The sequence below is a fragment of the Carassius gibelio genome, chromosome B7 (genome assembly GCF_023724105.1).
Source record: "Carassius gibelio isolate Cgi1373 ecotype wild population from Czech Republic chromosome B7, carGib1.2-hapl.c, whole genome shotgun sequence".
NCBI lineage: Eukaryota > Metazoa > Chordata > Actinopteri > Cypriniformes > Cyprinidae > Carassius > Carassius gibelio.
The window spans coordinates 24231664-24248967 of record NC_068402.1 but is presented as its reverse complement, the minus strand read 5'-3'; the positions used below and the strand labels follow the sequence as shown (position 1 = coordinate 24248967).

Below are 17304 nucleotides of genomic sequence, written 5' to 3'. Positions count from 1 at the left end.
TAATGAAAATTATAATTTACTCATCCTCATTTTATTCCAAACCAACATGACTTTATTTAATAAAATAAAAGAGAAAAAAAAGTATATATATATATATATATATATATATATATATATATATATATATATATATATAGCTGTTTTTTTAGACCTCCACTTTTGTGTTTTGTAGAAGGTAGTCAAAGAGATTTGAATTGAATCCACTCATTTAACTTTCTTCTGCTTAATCAAACTAAACTGTCAATGATTTAATTCAGAAAAAAATGAAATCCGAGTACATGCACAAAAGCACAGAATGGGGGCGGGTTGTTGGCATTGACAGAATAAAAAGGTTTAAGCTAGAGTCTCTCGCACTGCATTTTCTTTTGAGTTTGAACTTGTATGCTTCAGAAGAGAGCTTGAGGTGAATGGACTTTCGATTGAATGTCTGACAAGAGCTATGCAAAAGTACAAAACAAAGTTTTAGTGCAGGAACAATCTGAAATAAATGAATGTTTTTCCACAGATTATTGTTAAAAAAAATGTTTAGAAAAAGAAAAGAATTTTTTTTATCTCCACCTATTTTGAAGCTTATTGCTCTGTTTTCATGGCGGCGAGTTTCCAAGGCTACTCTTGACAATAACCTCTAAAGGCCATTGAAGCAGTTTTTTGTTCACCTGCAGCAAAAAGCTTGTTGTCATATTTTAAATAGGTACACTTTAACTGCTAACCTTTTTTCCACTTATAAAAGATTCTGACTTTTAACATTTTGTTCAGTCACCTTAATATCAATGACAGTGTAGGTCTATGCTTTCCTCTTTGAGGAGGAAGTTTTCTTTGTTTTCATGAACCCCTCTTATTCTTTAGGTGCTAATGCCAAGTTACGTTACCAGATTACATCAGGCAATGTGGGAGGTGTTTTTGACATGGAGCCCGAGGTGGGAACCATCTTCATTGCCCAGCCGCTGGATTACGAACTGAACAAGCTCTACAAGTTGCACATCTTGGCGTCTGATGGGAAGTGGGAAGATTATGTGACTGTAATAGTCACCATTGTGAATAAGAACGACGAGGCACCAGTGTTCTCTGTGAACGAATATTATGGCAGCGTGACAGAGGAGCTGGATGGTTCTCCTGTCTTTGTGTTGCAGGTATTGCCTTTAGATTCTCTGTATTGTTCATATCAGCTCAGTTCAATTTTCAGATCACACGTTTGTCATTTTGATGTTTGTCCCTTTTTTTGTGGCTCCTTTTCTTTTAAAAAAGATAGAAAGAAAATATTAGGAGCTCTTCTAAATGTAGCAAAAACAGGTCATGGATGTGTGATTACTACATTCTTCTTCCATTAATAGGCTATTTGAAAATGAATAATACAACAATTCATTGGAAATTGCCCACACACTCATTTATGTTAACTTGCCAGGGTATTTTGTGTTTCGTAATTATAGTGAAAACTGTGATTGATTTGTTATTTTGAATGCATTCAACATTTTGATAGTGTCTCTAGAGGTTCATGCGTAATGATTAAAGTTAATTATTAAAAGTCTGCATTTGCAGTGAGTGACTTCACTTTATTTGTCCAAAGATGTTAGGGGCTCATTTTTAATCTGAATGTTTAATCTTTTTTTATGCCAAAGTTGTTGGAGGTAATCTTATTTCCTAACTTTTTAATTTTCTTAGTCAAGAAGGAGTTTAAAGTTTTGGTAAAACTTTTTGATAGTCCACTTTAGACACACTACTAGCAGTAAGTAACTTTGCAACTACATGTCAACTAGCAGTTAGTAGAGTATTAGTAGACTGTCTGCTTAATATCTTCTAACACTTTCTTTGTCAACTTATTGTCAACTTACCCCTAAACCTACCCCTAACACTAACCCTAAACCTACCCTAACAGTCTACTCTGAGAGTTAGTAGACATGTAGTTGCAAATTTCTGAGATTTAGTTGATATGTAGTTGACATGTAGTTACAAATTTACTTCTAGTTAGTAGAACGTCTAAAGTGGACTATCGAAATAAAGTGTAACCAAAGTTTTTCCTTAAACATTTTCTTTCTTTCTGTTTCTCTCTCTCTCTCTCTCACACTCTCTCACTCTCTCTCCCTCTCTATTTCTTTTGTTGTATTCTGGGTTGTTTGGCATTTATCCTTGAAATACAACTCCTAGCTTAGCATGTTTATAACCACTAAGTGCAGAGCACTAGAGATGGATGGATGGATGCGTGGACGGATGAATAGAAGGTTGTTTGAATGGATAGATGATGAGATCTTATTTTAGAGTTTCCAGACTGAAGTTTTAATAGATTTGCTGTGATTTTGCAGGTAACAGCATCTGACCCAGATAAGGATGCTGACCAGGAGGCTTTAAGATATTCTCTTCATGGTCAGGGTGCTGAGAGTGAGTTCATCATTGACGAGGTGACGGGGAAGATTTATGCTCAGAGAACATTAGACCGCGAGGCCCGGGCAGTGTGGCGTTTTGTGGTCCTGGCCACGGATGAGGGCGGCGAGGGACTAACAGGATTCACAGATGTCATTATCAACGTGTGGGACATAAACGACAATGCTCCTCTTTTTGCTTGTGCCCCAGACAGTTGCAGTGGTGACGTGGCTGAGAACTCCCCACCTGGCACTTCCGTCATGGAGATGACAGCCACTGATCTGGATGATGCAGCTGTCGGACAAAATGCAGTGTTGGCCTATAGGATTGTAGGTAATGCCGCCCTTAATGGCGCTAATAGTGGAGCAGATGTGTTCAGCATCAATCCTGCTACTGGGACGGTTTCAGTGGCAATGTCAGGTCTAGACAGGGAGCAGACTGACTCGTATATCTTGGTGGTGGAAGCACGAGATGGTGGAGGTATGATAGGAACGGCCACCGCCACTATACATGTGACAGACGTCAACGACCATGTCCCACGCTTCCTCGACCGCTCGTGCTCCATACACATTCCTGAGAGCAGTGAGCCTAACACACCAATCATTGAGCTTGCCGCAGAGGATGCAGATTCTGGAGAGAATGGCCAGCTTACCTTCAGTGTGGTGGCCGGTGATCCCGAACAGAAGTTTTACATGGTGAGCCATCGACAGGAGCAGCGTGGGACCCTTCGTCTTAAGAAACATCTGGATTACGAAAGACCGGGTGAGCAACGCTTCAACCTCACCATCAAAGTGGAGGATATGCAGTACTCCAGCATGCTGCACTGCACGCTAGAGGTCGAAGACTGCAACGACCACGTGCCAGTCTTCATTCCTCACTTTATACAGCTTCCTGCTGTACGAGAGGATGTCGCTCCAGGAACCAGCGTGGCGAGTGTGGCTGCCAGTGATTTGGACTCGGGGTTGAATCGCGAGATCACTTATAGTATTGCTCCGGAGTCTGATCCGTACCATCTGTTTTCTGTGGACCAGTCAGGGTTAGTCACTGTGGCCAGTGAGCTGGACCGGGAAATGGACGCACAACATCACTTGGTTGTACTTGCGACAGACCACGGCACACCACCGTTGACTGGCACTGCAACTATCCAGATGGCTCTGCTGGATGTAAATGACAACGGCCCTGAGTTTGAGGCTGCATACGCGCCAATAGTGTGGGAGAATGTTTTGGGCCCGCAGGTTGTGCGGCTTAACCAGAGCTCCACGTTATTGAGAGCCGTGGATCGAGATTCAGAAGAGAACGGCTCACCTTTTTCCTTTTCTGTGCCTCTGGAGTATCGTTACAGCAATGATTTCCACCTGCAGGATAATGGGAATGACACGGCCACCATCACCGCCCTGAGAGCCTTCGACAGAGAGAGACAGAAGGAGTTTCTACTACCTGTCATCATGACCGATAGTGGCAGTCCACCAAAGACCGTCACGAACACCCTCACTATCACCATCGGCGACGAGAATGACCACGCCCACGTAGCTGGACAGAAGAAAGTGTTCATCAACTGTCACAGAGGTAATGGCTTTAACCTTAGAATTATCTACTAGCAAAAGGGTCAGTAATGGTTAAATTACATTTAATTAAATGGGCTGATAAAATGCCATTTAAATTGATTGTAATATTTGACATGTGGGTTTATCTGTTAAATCATGAGTATCTTCATTGATCTGATTGTTTAAATTGATTTTATAAACCAATACATTTTTAATGTTATTTTATTTTCCTGATGATTATCATAAATAAAATAAAATAAAAAAATAGGTTATGTCTTTAAAGTTATGCAATTAATTTATTTCTAGGTTGATATACATAAATACATTTAATACATATACATGTTTAATACACTACCTTTTAAAAGTTTGGGGTCAGGTTTTTTTTTTTTTTTTTTTTTTTTTTATGTTTTGGAAAGAAAGTCTTTTATATTCTCCAAGACAGTTTTGCTGCTTACTATCTGTGATATGTTCCTTTCAGAATTTTCTGGTGAATAAAAAAGTTCAAAAGAACTGCATTAATTTGAAATGGATTTATTTATACATTTATTTATTTATCTGTCCTTGCTGAATAAAATGATTAATACAAAATAAAAATAAAAACCCTAAAGATTCCAAACTTTTGAATGTTAGAGTATATTATAGCTTAGTAAATTCTACCGCAAACGTCATGATTATTGATTGACTGATAACAGCTGTGGATCATTGTTTTAATGCTACATGCTAGCCAAGCACACACACATTAATTGCGGTCCACACACAACAAAAGAGAGCCCTAACATGTTAAGGCTGTATAATAAACAATGTACTGTATTGTTCTTTTCTGAAGATGAGCGCTTTAAAGCATGATAAATGTAACTTCTCTGATTCAAATGTTCCACGACAGACAGAAGATGTTTTAAAAGTGCCTGAAAATGTTGAGAACCACAGGGTGAAAAGACTGTAAAGTCAGTATGTTCATCTTTTAATCTTTGGAAAATTTCTTTAAGGCTTTGTTGAAAGTCATATATAGTAGATTTTATATGATTTACTAAATGGGGGAATAAAGTTATATTTCGGCAACATTTAAAATAATAATAAACATTCTATGACTAATGTCATGGAAGAAAAAAATATTTTAATACTTATTCAGAAAATTGCTAAATTTGGTCCATTTCAGCACTAGTGTCAGTAAGCAGTCACTAGCTGGGTTTCCATTACCCTGCTTTTATGCAATTTTTTTTTTTTTTTTTTTTACACTTGCTTGAGGTGGTTTTTGACTTGTGCGAAAAAGGGTTAATGCAAATAATGGGAGATGGAAATGCTTTTTGTGAATTTTTTTTATGACTTTGTGACTTTGCTATGGACGGTAAATCCTGACTAGGATCTGAAATGTTGTTATGGTCATTCAGAAATCCCCAAGCAAAGTCTGTCATCAAAGTATTTCTGTTTAATTGCCTCCCAGAACTGTTAAACTACATTCTCAAACAGCATCATCCACCTCCGAAAGCAATAAGCGCATTCATTGTGTTTAGTCTGCTCTCTCAGAGGTGCAAATAATTTATTATATAGGGAAATTATTATATTTAGTAGCTTCTCCTACTGTTCTTAGTGATGTATAGTGCCAGTTTATCAGGAAGTGATGATTTTGTTCTCTTTGCTTGTTCGCAAATGTTTTGTGCGAAGTTCCAATTTTGCGCTTAAGGTAAATTTGCAGCTTTGGATGGAAACCCGACTACTGTGATGTTGTGTGACTTTGGCATGCTGGATGATTCAAATTATAATGTGTTCCTGACAGATAATATATCGGTAATGCAATATATTACGGTAATGAATATGCACAATATTGTTATCGTGGGCACTTCTAAATACCGTGAATAATTATATATCAAAAAATATTCAGAATTTGGATACATTTTAAGAATACTTTTCCCAGAAACTGGTAAAAATCCACCAAACAGCTGTATGCTGCTTGAAAGACACGTGTGTGCTCTAATGTAAACAAGCCCACATGAGAAGCACATGGAAACACGTGAGAGACGTGCTGATTGAAAGCACATTCACTCTCTGACAGCAGATGGCGCTAAACTGCAGAAAATACAGCCGTTACCCTGGAAACCGCATAAATAAAGCAGCTGGCTCAGCTTTCTTAAACATATTTAAATAGCCATTAAAGGGGGGGTGAAATGCCCGTTTTCACTCAATATCCTGTTAATCTTGAGTACCTATAGAGTAGTACTGCATCCTTCATAACTCCAAAAAGTCTTTAGTTTTATTATATTCATAAGAGAAAGATTGTCTGTACCGATTTGTCCCGGAAAAACACGACCGGCTGGAGGCGTGACGTGTGGGTGGAGCTAAAGAATAACGAGCGCGAGTAGGCTTTTGCGTTGAGAGTGTTTGGAAGCTGTGACACCATGAGGAAAAAAACAACCAAAACAAACCATGGCTAACAGTCAGATTCAGCGTATATTTATGATCCAGAATCAGATCCCGAGGCTGAAACTGAACAAGAGCAGCAGCAGCAACGACTCGCATGGGAGGCGGACGCACTAACAAGGAGGCAGAGATATTTGAAGCAGTTTTACTCACCGCCTGCGGTTCCAACACACGATCGTGGCCCTTTTTCGTTGGGATTGCATCATCCTTAAGAAATAAACGATACGCAAATCCGTCGTCAAACTGGGCCATGTTTGTAAAACAAGCATCTTCGAAATGCAGGGAACAAACACTTGCACAACTCCGTTGATGCTCTGTAAAAATAAACTCCATCCACTGGTCCCTTATTGCTGTTTTTTTTTTTTTTTGGTAATCTGTGCAGGGTTGTCTTGCCCTGGCAACCAAAAATACACTTCTTTTGTGACATTTCGCGACGCTCTCGCTCTGATCAGTGAAATGTCTCTGCTGTGCTCTGCTATACAGGAGCGCGCGCTCTTCCGGCAGAAGTGCCCAAGGACCATATAAGGAAATTCCGCTCCATCTAACGTCACACTGAGCCATACTCGAAAAAAACTTTCCGAAACTTGTGACAAACCGGAAGGAGTATTTTTGGAACAGAAATACTCCTTCATACGTACAACTTAATTTTTGAAACTTTGTCCATGTTTAGCATGGGAATCCAACTCTTTAACAGTGTAAAAAACTCAGTATGCATGAAATAGCATTTCACCCCCCCTTTAAGATTTGTGTATTTCCTGTGTTGTTCATCACAGTGTCAAGTTTATTTTAACTTTAAACTATAAACTTTTTTTACATTTCAATCTGGACTAGAATATACCCTAGACATTGTTTGAAAGTGTTTTGATTCTTTATTGTTCATTCACACTTTACATTAGGGCTTCATTAGTTAACATTAGTTAATTCATTAGTTAACCTAAACTGCCAATGAAAAAATCTTCTGAACATTCATTAATCTTAGGTATTTCAATATATAATATACTGTTAAAATCGAAAGTTGCAACTGTGTCATTTAATGAGCTAACATGAACTAAGAATTGTATTATATTTATTTTTTTTGCAAAGATTACTAACTTTTTGTAGCGATTGTGAATGTTAATGCATTAAGTAAGGGATCATTTACAACCAGCCAGTTGTTCTTGTAGAATAAACCCCGACAGGGTGATCAGGACCCTCACGAGAAGCAGAGGTATCGAGAGCGAGTCCGCAATACCAGGATGACATAATTAAACAGTTGTACACCATTTTGAATCAAGTTTTAATATTTTATTAGCTAAACAAACGCAAAGCTTACCCGGGTGAGCCTGTGTTATTAGCTTTTACAGGATGTTATCCAGGGATAACATACCTTGGAATGTCACGACTGACCAATCAGAATCAAGTATTCCACAAAGCTATGTAATAACTAAGGTTAACTAATGAGATCTTATTGTAAAATGATACCTATTGGTCTTTATAGTTGTTTTGCACTTTAATCTATGTAAAACTTTTAACTTTATATATTTTTCTGTATTGCTTTGCGTTGTTATTTTTTGTTATAAGAAGAAACTTAATAAACCTGTTATACTGTATTATGACCAATAAATTACCTACATTTCAATATCGTGGTAATACTGTATACCGTGATAAAAGCATTAGCAATTAATCACAGCATGGAAATTTTACACCGGCATATACCTATTCACATTATTCAGCAGCTCGTCATTAATTTTTTCCTTTCAAACAGACTACTGATTATCCTTCATGTTTCATGGTTACCACACCTCAAGACACTGTTCAGATGTGTTATTTCAAGACATTTGCCAGGTTTTTGGCCTTAAAACACTCTAGGGTTTAGAATTTTTTCTTACACATTCCATGCCAAGGTTGATAGATTGAATACCAGGTAATGCTGTCAATAAAAAAAAAAAAAGAAAATAAAATTTCCCTGTGCATTTAATGGAAAATTGCACACTTTATCATTTGTCAACAGATCAGAATCAAGCATTTAACAGCCCTGTGTTACAAATGCATATCCACAAACAGATTAATACATACTGTATTTCAGCTTACGGTTGTCAGTAGACATATATCTGTTGATGGTGCTGAATGCTTGCAGAGACTCACACACACACACACACACACACACACAAGCTTGTATTTATACTGTGCATACTGTGTACTACACCTGGTGCTCATGCAATGTTGTTTTGACAAGTTTTTATATATATATATATATATATATCATGACAGGGAGAATGCCAACCAATGTATTGGGGAAGGTTTACTCACCAGATCCAGATGACTGGGATAACAAGACGTATGCCTTCGAGGGACACGTTCCTAAGTGAGACCTTCTTATATTTTCTTCTCTACTCCTGTTTCTTTCTACATCATTTTCCTTTATGTCCACATCATTGCATCATCCCCCCTACATGGTTCGCATGTTTATACACATCTTCCTGCACTCTTTTTGTTATTTAAAGGGGTCAAGGGATCTCTAAGAACAATGTCAAATCCTTTCTTCTCACATCTCAGCATCTGTCTTCCTCTCTTGCTCTTCTGTATTGATGTTGTGCACTTTACTGGAGAGGCCTATACAATGATAAGATGATCCTGACAGGGCCAGCCTTGAGATGTCTTGCACACATAGGCGCCTGAGCTCTCGCTGTGTCAGAACCTTCAATACACGCAACATAATGTGAGAACACTCATAAAGAGAATATAGTTAAAAATAGACTTTAAATGTATATTTTTTAGGGGGAAAAAAAGGGAAAAAATTAAATCATTGAAGCTTGAAGGGATAGTCACCCTGAAAATTCTGTCATTAATTACTCACCCTCATGTCATTACAAACTTGTAAGTCATTTTTTTATCTTCAGAACACAAATTAAGATATTTTGATGAATTCCGAGAGCTCTCTGAACCCACCATTGACAGCAAGGGTCATAACATGATCCAGAAACATAGTAAGTGTTTGTGTTTGAAGATAAACAAAGGTCTTACAGGTATGGAACGCCATGAGGATGAGTAATTAATTACATTTTTGGGTGAATTTTTGGGTGAACTATCCATTTAATATAATTTGGCTTGTAACTGAAATTTGTTTGCTTTCATTCTTTCTATAGAGTTTCTGTGCACATTTAGTGTACATTGTGTAAGCATTTATGTAAAGCCCAGGTCAGAAGTCGACTCATAAATTGGGCTTTTCACTTTTGGAAGATGTTGAGTTCAGATGAGGTTATTTTGAGGTCAGCGAAATCTATATTCCAGTGCCATTCATCTTCAGTTCACAATATTCTAGAAAAGAAAACACTCACAAAACAAGTTGTTTATTCTGTATTAACAAGAACAGTAACGAATATGCAGTCAGACAGTTAATATTTAATCCTGTTATTTTTTTCTACCTACAGTTATTTTATCCTGAACAAGCGGACAGGGTTCCTCATCATCAAGGAGAACGCTCCTCCTGGGAGTTATGACTTTCAGGTTCGAGTGTCAGATGGGGTGTGGCCAGACGCCGTCTCTAGCGTGAAGGTGAATGTGAAAGATCTCCGGGACGATGCCATCTACAACTCAGCCTCTTTGAGATTAGCAGGTACAGTTTATATTTACCTCGTAACAGCATGATGTAGAGCTGTTTGACTTTAAAATTAGATTTTGGCTGATCAGTAATCAGTGCTAGCTTTTAGTCTTGGGAATTTTTCTTCTCTCCAATTATCTGCAAATTCCACTAGAACCACATACAGTACAGACCAAAAGTTTGGACAAACCTTCTCATTCAAAGAGTTTTCTTTATTTTCGTGACTATTGAAATTGTAGATTCACACTGAAGGCATCAAAACTATGAATTAACACATGTAGAATTATATATGGAATTATATAAATAACAAAAAAGTGTGAAACAACTGAAAATATGTCATATTCTAGGTTCTTCAAAGTAGCCACCTTTTGCTTTGATTACTGCTTTGCACACTCTTGGTGTTCTCTTGATGAGCTTCAAGAGGTAGTCACCTGAAATGGTCTTCCAACAGTCTTGAAGGAGTTCCCGAGAGATGCTTAGCACTTGTTGGCCCTTTTACCTTGTGTCTGCAGTCCAGCTCACCCCTAAACCATCTCGATTGGGTTCAGGTCCGTTGACTGTGGAGGCCAGGTCATCTGGCGCAGCACCCCATCACTCTCCTTCTTGGTCAAATAGCCCTTGATGCCTTCAGTGTGACTCTACAATTTTCATAGTCATGAAAATAAAGAAAACTCTTTGAATGAGAAGGTGTGTCCAAACTTTTGGTCTGTACTGTATATATAGTGTCTTTTCAGACTTGATCAGCCTTTGGTGACTACCATTTTTATATGTAACTTCATCATCTTTCCTGTATCTGTGTAACCATCTATAGCCGTGTTGATACTGCAAATGACAAAGGTTCTTTCATGCTTTGGCACAGTCAACAAGAAACAATATGCAGTCTCAGTTTCATGACAACAGCAGCTCTGATTCATCATTTTATTTGTGCAGAGCTAAAAGCCTGAAACCTAAGCTTACCTTCTATAAAATTATTCTTTAATCTTTTTGGAATGCAATTGGATTATACAGTTTGCATATAATACTGCTGTAAATGTTACTTCCAATTGAAATCATTTTAAAGGCTCTAAAACTAATTTGATTGGTAATGAATAGCACTCTGTATACATCACTATTGAGACTTGAGCCGAGTCGGTGTCCACTGCTTATTTCAATCAAAGACATTAAAATAGTTTGATTGTTTGGGCCTGGAATCAGGTTTTCTGTTGATTGTGTGCCATGTTGTGGCAGTAAAACTCATGAGCTTATTGACTTTGGTGACATTACGACAGCCAGCGTTTTAATGAAAACAAGACTGGGCTGAAATGAAATGGACTATAGCTGAGGTTTTTGTAGTTTTAAGACTATTAAATTGGGGGAAAAGGCCTTGTGGGAGATGGAAAGAGAATATAAAATGTAAGCCAATAGCAACCTCATAAGCCTATAAAGAGATTTCTCTTTGATTTTGGCAGTGCAACTGAATTTATGACATGGAAAGAGCAAACAGTTTATATATTTTCTCATTGTTACTTCACAGATTACTTGTGACCACAGTGTATTATGTAAATGCCTCTTCTTTCTATAATCTCTGACAATCCCTAATTGAAGCAAGTTTATGTGTGGCATTAAAAACAATCTTAGTTACTCTTATTGCATTGTTTGTAGTTTCATCAGATAATCTACTGTGGGCTGTGGAGTAAGATATTCATCCCATATTTCTATTTACTGTAGTCTTTAAACTAAATGAAGTGCGATTTACTATTAACCCTCTAGGATATATTGTTGCCAAATAAATTGGAATTAATAACTAAAGCTAAGATAAAAGTGTTACTGCCAGACCCAGAGATCAGCTGAATGGATTCGAAAATGGTAAAACACAACTGTTTAACTCTAGGGGAGTTGGAAAATGAGCGTATTTTCAAAAATAGTGAAGTGTTCTTTAAAGGGAGGGGGGGGGGGGGAGTTTTATTAAAAAATAAACTCAAACTCACCAAAGATAAGTAAACAGTCTGTTATTAAATAATAAACTAATCACAAGTAATAGGAAAAAAAAAACTACATAACAAATTAATAAAAAAGGTGCATTGTATAAAGTAATCCAATGTATAAAAACACAGTATATTCTTCACTGTGTAAATTAAATGTCAATTTCTTCTTATTAAGGTTACAAAAATGATTTAGTCAAAGAGCAGTGACAGATTTTATAGGGCTGTGCAAAAAATCGAATGCGATTTTCATGCACATCTCATCAGTAAAGACGCTCCTTTAATTAGAATTATTATCTCCAGCACGTGTGTTCAGATCAGGGTTGCCAGGTTTTCACAACAAATCCTGCCCTGTTGCTTCTCAAAACTAGTCCAAAAATAATCGCGATTCCAGGAGGTTCCCAGATAAAAAAAAAAAATGCTTCCCGGGGTTAAAATATATGTTTTGATTTTTGGCATGGTTGTCTTGGTAAAATTCGCATTTTAGGGGCTAAATGTCTCTTTATTGGTATGGGGTTGCTTCGAACCGCAGACTTGGAAAACAACCGCAGACTTGGCAACACTGGTTCAGGTGGAGCGGCAGTTACTCCACAGAGCCGTAGTCTACCGACAACTAACACAAAATTGCTTTCAAAATCGACAAAGAATCACCACCGATTTTAAAATCGATTTTGTGTAGATTGTCAGTGAATTACGGCTCGGTGTAGTAAATGCCAACCAATGTTGCCAAGTCTGTGGTTGTTTTTCATGTCCGCGTGTCGAAGCGACAATACCAATAACGTTATATTAAGCCCATAAAATGCGAATTTTACCAAGGCAACCATGCCATAATACTTAAATTTTAACCCCGCAAAGCATTTTTTTTATCGCGGAACCTCCTGGAAGCGCAATTGGGCTAGTTTTGGACTAGTTTTGAGAAGCAACTGGGCAGGATTTGTTGTGAAAACCTGGCAACCATGATCTGAACGCACGTGCTGGAGATATACTTCTAATTACAGGAGCGTCTTTACTGAGGAGATGTGCATGAAAATTGCATTAAATTTTTTGCACAGCCCTAAGATTTTATCATGTCTACTGGTATATTGCCCACCCCATAACATAGTTTTACAATAAATATGAATATGAATGTTGCTATGCCCAATTGCCAGCTTTTACCATAATGATAAAAAGCAAAACTACCATAAAGCAGTACTGTATCACAGTGATAATGCATTTGCTCATTGAAAATTTGTATGGTTAATGGCATGAACTGTATTACCTTAATTATTGATTTATCTGGAAGTGTTCATGGTGAAATAATTGTGACTGTAGATAAATACCATGCATTTATGTAGAAGTGATATTTATATTTTTTAATTGTGGTGAGTTGGTATGTGGCAGTGTTTGCCAAATTGTACATTAACCTAGTGTTGGAACCTGTTTCACACTCAGTTACCTTCAGCCTTTTTGTGAGTTTGGACTTTTATCTTTAATACCTAAGGAGTTTTAGGTCCCTAAAATTGCAACAGTTTAACAAAAAACAAACAAGTCTCAAAACAAGGCTTTTGGTTTCAGAAGGGGACGTCAGGATCTGTCAGTATTTTAGGCATTGTTTAAAATGTAGGGGTTGCACCGATAAATCCATTAGTCGACTGAGATGAAATGCCAAGATGCTTTAAGCTTTGTTGACTAGTCGCTGGTCCTATAGAGGGCGCAACAGGATAGGAAATCTTTGAAGGTCTTGCACATTTACGCTCAATTTCCAAACAGTTAAAATGACAAATAAATGCATACTCCACAAGACGCCATTATATTACTGGATGCTCAAAATTGAATGGGGGAATGCTCGTTTTAAACAGCTTATTGTTTAGGTAAGTTAATCTCGGTTCTAATCTAATGCGCTGCTTCACTGTAATGCACACACATAGGCTACAGACAGTAGATCACGCACAGATCTTGAGCACACAGAATCATTCAGCTCGGAAATATACTTTCAACACTGTTCAGTGATTTCTCAATAAAATAGCTTAGAAACTAAAAAGTTCAAGCATATATGTCTTAATAACTAAATCCCACAGCGTCACTACTAGTAGAGAAACACTGCCATGTAGAATTAATTCACACAGGCAATCGCTCCCACTAATGCATTCATATAAATTTAATCTTTAGTGTGCTACTTTATCTGTATCTGATTTAGAACGAGCAGAATTCTATGAGAAGTATAATGACCAAAAGACAAAATTTTGTTATTATAGTAGCAATAGCCATGTTGGCAATAGTGCTGTGTCATATGCCATAGCTGTGCACAAGGTGTTTGTGTCTCAGCTCCAGGGTCAGGCTTATTTGTTCATTAATGAGGTAATCGGCAACTAGTCGACTCGACTTTCATCACATAAAAGTCGACTTTAAAAAATCAGAAGTTGTTAAAATGCACATGAACATGGCATTAGTCAATAGAGGTATGGGTTAATGTTCTGACCAAATACTTAAGCTGTTTATTTCCCTGGAGTCCTGTCTCAACATGCATTGGATTCTGGGCTAACTGAAAGTTCGACTTTCGCACTATTTACTGCCTCCTTGACATTTTAAATCCCATTTCAGGAGCAAATGTTGAAGGCAACGGAGAGTCGTAAGGCCTGTTTAATGCTGCTGCTTTGAGATTATAGCTTGCTCTGTGCATCTCGGGAAGTGAACTGATTGTAAAGTGAAATATAAGGGGAAAGTAGTTGCAGAAGTCCTTTAGACACCCATGCTAGCTCATAGAGATAACCGAATACGTGTGTGCAAATTCACACAAGCTTATTCCCATAACCTCTGCTCTGCCTGTACACAAACAGGGCATACACATACACACATTTCTACATAAACTCCCACATTCTGCAGGACATGCAACATGAAAAGCTTTTTGAGGTTGAACTTTTGAGGCTTCTGACTTAGCCAGTTTGGACTTATCTTAAATTTCTTTTTAAATGTCTCATGTTTTGATCCTCATCTCCTGGCTAACACTGAGTTTTCCACCACAACTGGACTTTGTGGTATCATTAAAAAGAGAAATTGGGAAATTATTGGCATTCATTCACTGTGGTTAGTTCACCAAATATCAAAGTCTCCTAAGCATCATCAGCTAAACCTCTGATTTAAGCTATGTATATGTTTCCATCCGTTTATGAGTGTAAATATTCCCTTTGGGTATTTGTCTCAGATTAGGTTTCACTGCATTATTTAGACATTTGCATTATAAGTGCTCCTAATTATATACATGTATTCATGTATACGTGTAAACACATATATATATTTTAATTTCTGTTCATTCGTTATGGATACATGCAGTATGTGTCATTCCACAGTGTTGTTTGTTTGTGTTTACTTATTTATTTCATGTTGTTTTAGGGTCTCTTAGAAATGTTTAATAAAATATTATTATGCTTTTAATACGTGAACACATATAATAATGCATAGCATAGCTCAACGCCTTAACATGTACAAAGTCATAGGGTACCATTCTAAAAGAAAAATGCATTACTTGAAAAAAAAAAAAAAATCTATTGCAACAAGGGCTGTGAATCTTTGGCAAGGCTTCGATTCGATTACGATTCATAGGTTTTCGATATGATTCAAGAACGATTTATGCAAATTTAGAACGATTCGATTCGATTCACAATTAACCTGTTAAATGCCTACGTTGACTTTACTATATTACAATCAAATCTAATCTAATCTTGACAAACTATATATCGTTGGAAAAGTCTAAGACTCCCAAATATATATTTTACCAATATTGTTTGTTAAAAATTATGTAGGAAAAGTAATAGATTAATTTATGACAAGAGTGCACCCTCAGAAATCTACATTACAAAAGGAGCTTTGACCTTTGTTTAAAAAAAAAGACTTCCTCGTTGCCTCTTTCTCTATCACATTTTAGAAATCATCAGAAGTTATATATGACTTGAAAACATAAAATCTCAAAATTCATCCTTCAAAACCCATTTTAAAATCAGACATTGCATTACCATGTAAATGGCACATCAAAATCATGTTACAAAATGTTTTCAGTCATGAATTATAAAAAATGTAGGTTTGTATCATGCATATTCATGTCTATCTTCAAAAACGTGAGTGACAGTTAACAGGTTAAATTTGATTCGATTATAACGATTCGATTCTGCATTCTTTAAGTGCATTCACGGGATTATTTAAATGCTTCTACTAAATTCTTTAAATGTTTATACAGGGGGCAAATTACAGTAGCATTTATGGTTAGAGAACCATAGGTTAGAAAAAAAAAAATTGTCCATTGTTAAATGCTAGTTTAATGATGCGACATGGCATACGTAAAAATGTATGTAAGCCAAGTTTTTAAAAAAGAGCTTAAAGAGTATTATGTATAAGCTAACATTTTGTCACACCAGGGGCGTAGCCATAATTTCAGAAGTGACAGAAATGTCAAATACAATCATTTTATGTATGTAGCCTATATAATAATAATAATTATTATTATTATTATTTTTACAAGCCAACCCATACCTCTATTATCTTCTTTTTTAATTACTTTTAATTAGCTGTAATAAATCAAATACACTGCTGGGCAATAATCAATCATTTGTAATCAATATTTTTTTCCTAATGGCAATTTTAGGATTGTTTTATATACTAGGCTACATTTAATTAGCAATTCTTTAAATTTTCTGCACAGAATAAGGTAGAAAATATACTTTATAGTTTCTGTACTGTAATAAATGTCAATTAGCACTGCATTATTCATAAATTGTTTGTGGGTTTTTTTTTTGTTTCATCAGTTCATTCTGCTTTTATTCAGTTTAGCTGCAGATATAGCCTGGCACGTCTATGAGAGCGAGATCGCTTCTCTTTCAGTGTGAAAACGTCTTCATCTCTATTTAACTTTTCCTCTCCATCAGCGAATGATTCTGAGAGAAAACCCGCCAGATGTCTGTTTACTAATGAAACAAACGCTACTTTCATGCATCTGATTATCAGATAAATCTTGCGCTCTTATTTCAAGGTCATTGTTAATGCTGTGGTTAATTTTAAAAGTTTCCTTCGTATATTCGGTTCATCCGCATTGTTTAAAAACATTTATCATTCAATGGATCTGTGTGTATGATTTAGACACTTACATTTCTGCTCCGTCCATACAATAAATACAGCTGTCGACGGCTCCGGTAACTCCATCGGTAAGATGCAGAGAGCCATTGACAAACTACAGAAAAGTAAAACTAATTTACGTTAGCATTACTGGCCACGAGTCCTATAGATCACACGTCAGCTGCGTCAGAGACGAACTGAGCGCGAGCGCAATCCTGTGACATTCTCACAGGCGGTAAACAGTGCAGCGCGTGAAGGACAGATAAGAGGCACGATTCACGAACACTCTTCAAGGTCTCCATTAATTCGTGCGTGTAGTAATTTAATGTGTATACATTTTGAAAGCATTGAATCGCTATAGAAATCG

At 36.9% G+C, this 17304-nt stretch overlaps 1 protein-coding gene across 2 annotated transcripts in view; it reads left to right on the top strand.

The window, feature by feature from the left end:
• si:ch211-186j3.6 (neural-cadherin) overlaps window positions 1–17304 on the top strand; it is a 298085-nt gene that overhangs the window by 193354 nt on the left and 87427 nt on the right. For both annotated transcript variants that reach the window (XM_052561240.1, XM_052561239.1), the window contains 4 exons: window positions 847–1130; window positions 2298–3921; window positions 8565–8658; window positions 9725–9909. In XM_052561240.1, coding sequence (XP_052417200.1) covers window positions 847–1130; window positions 2298–3921; window positions 8565–8658; window positions 9725–9909 — 2187 coding nt within the window. The remainder of the gene's footprint in view (window positions 1–846; window positions 1131–2297; window positions 3922–8564; window positions 8659–9724; window positions 9910–17304) is intronic.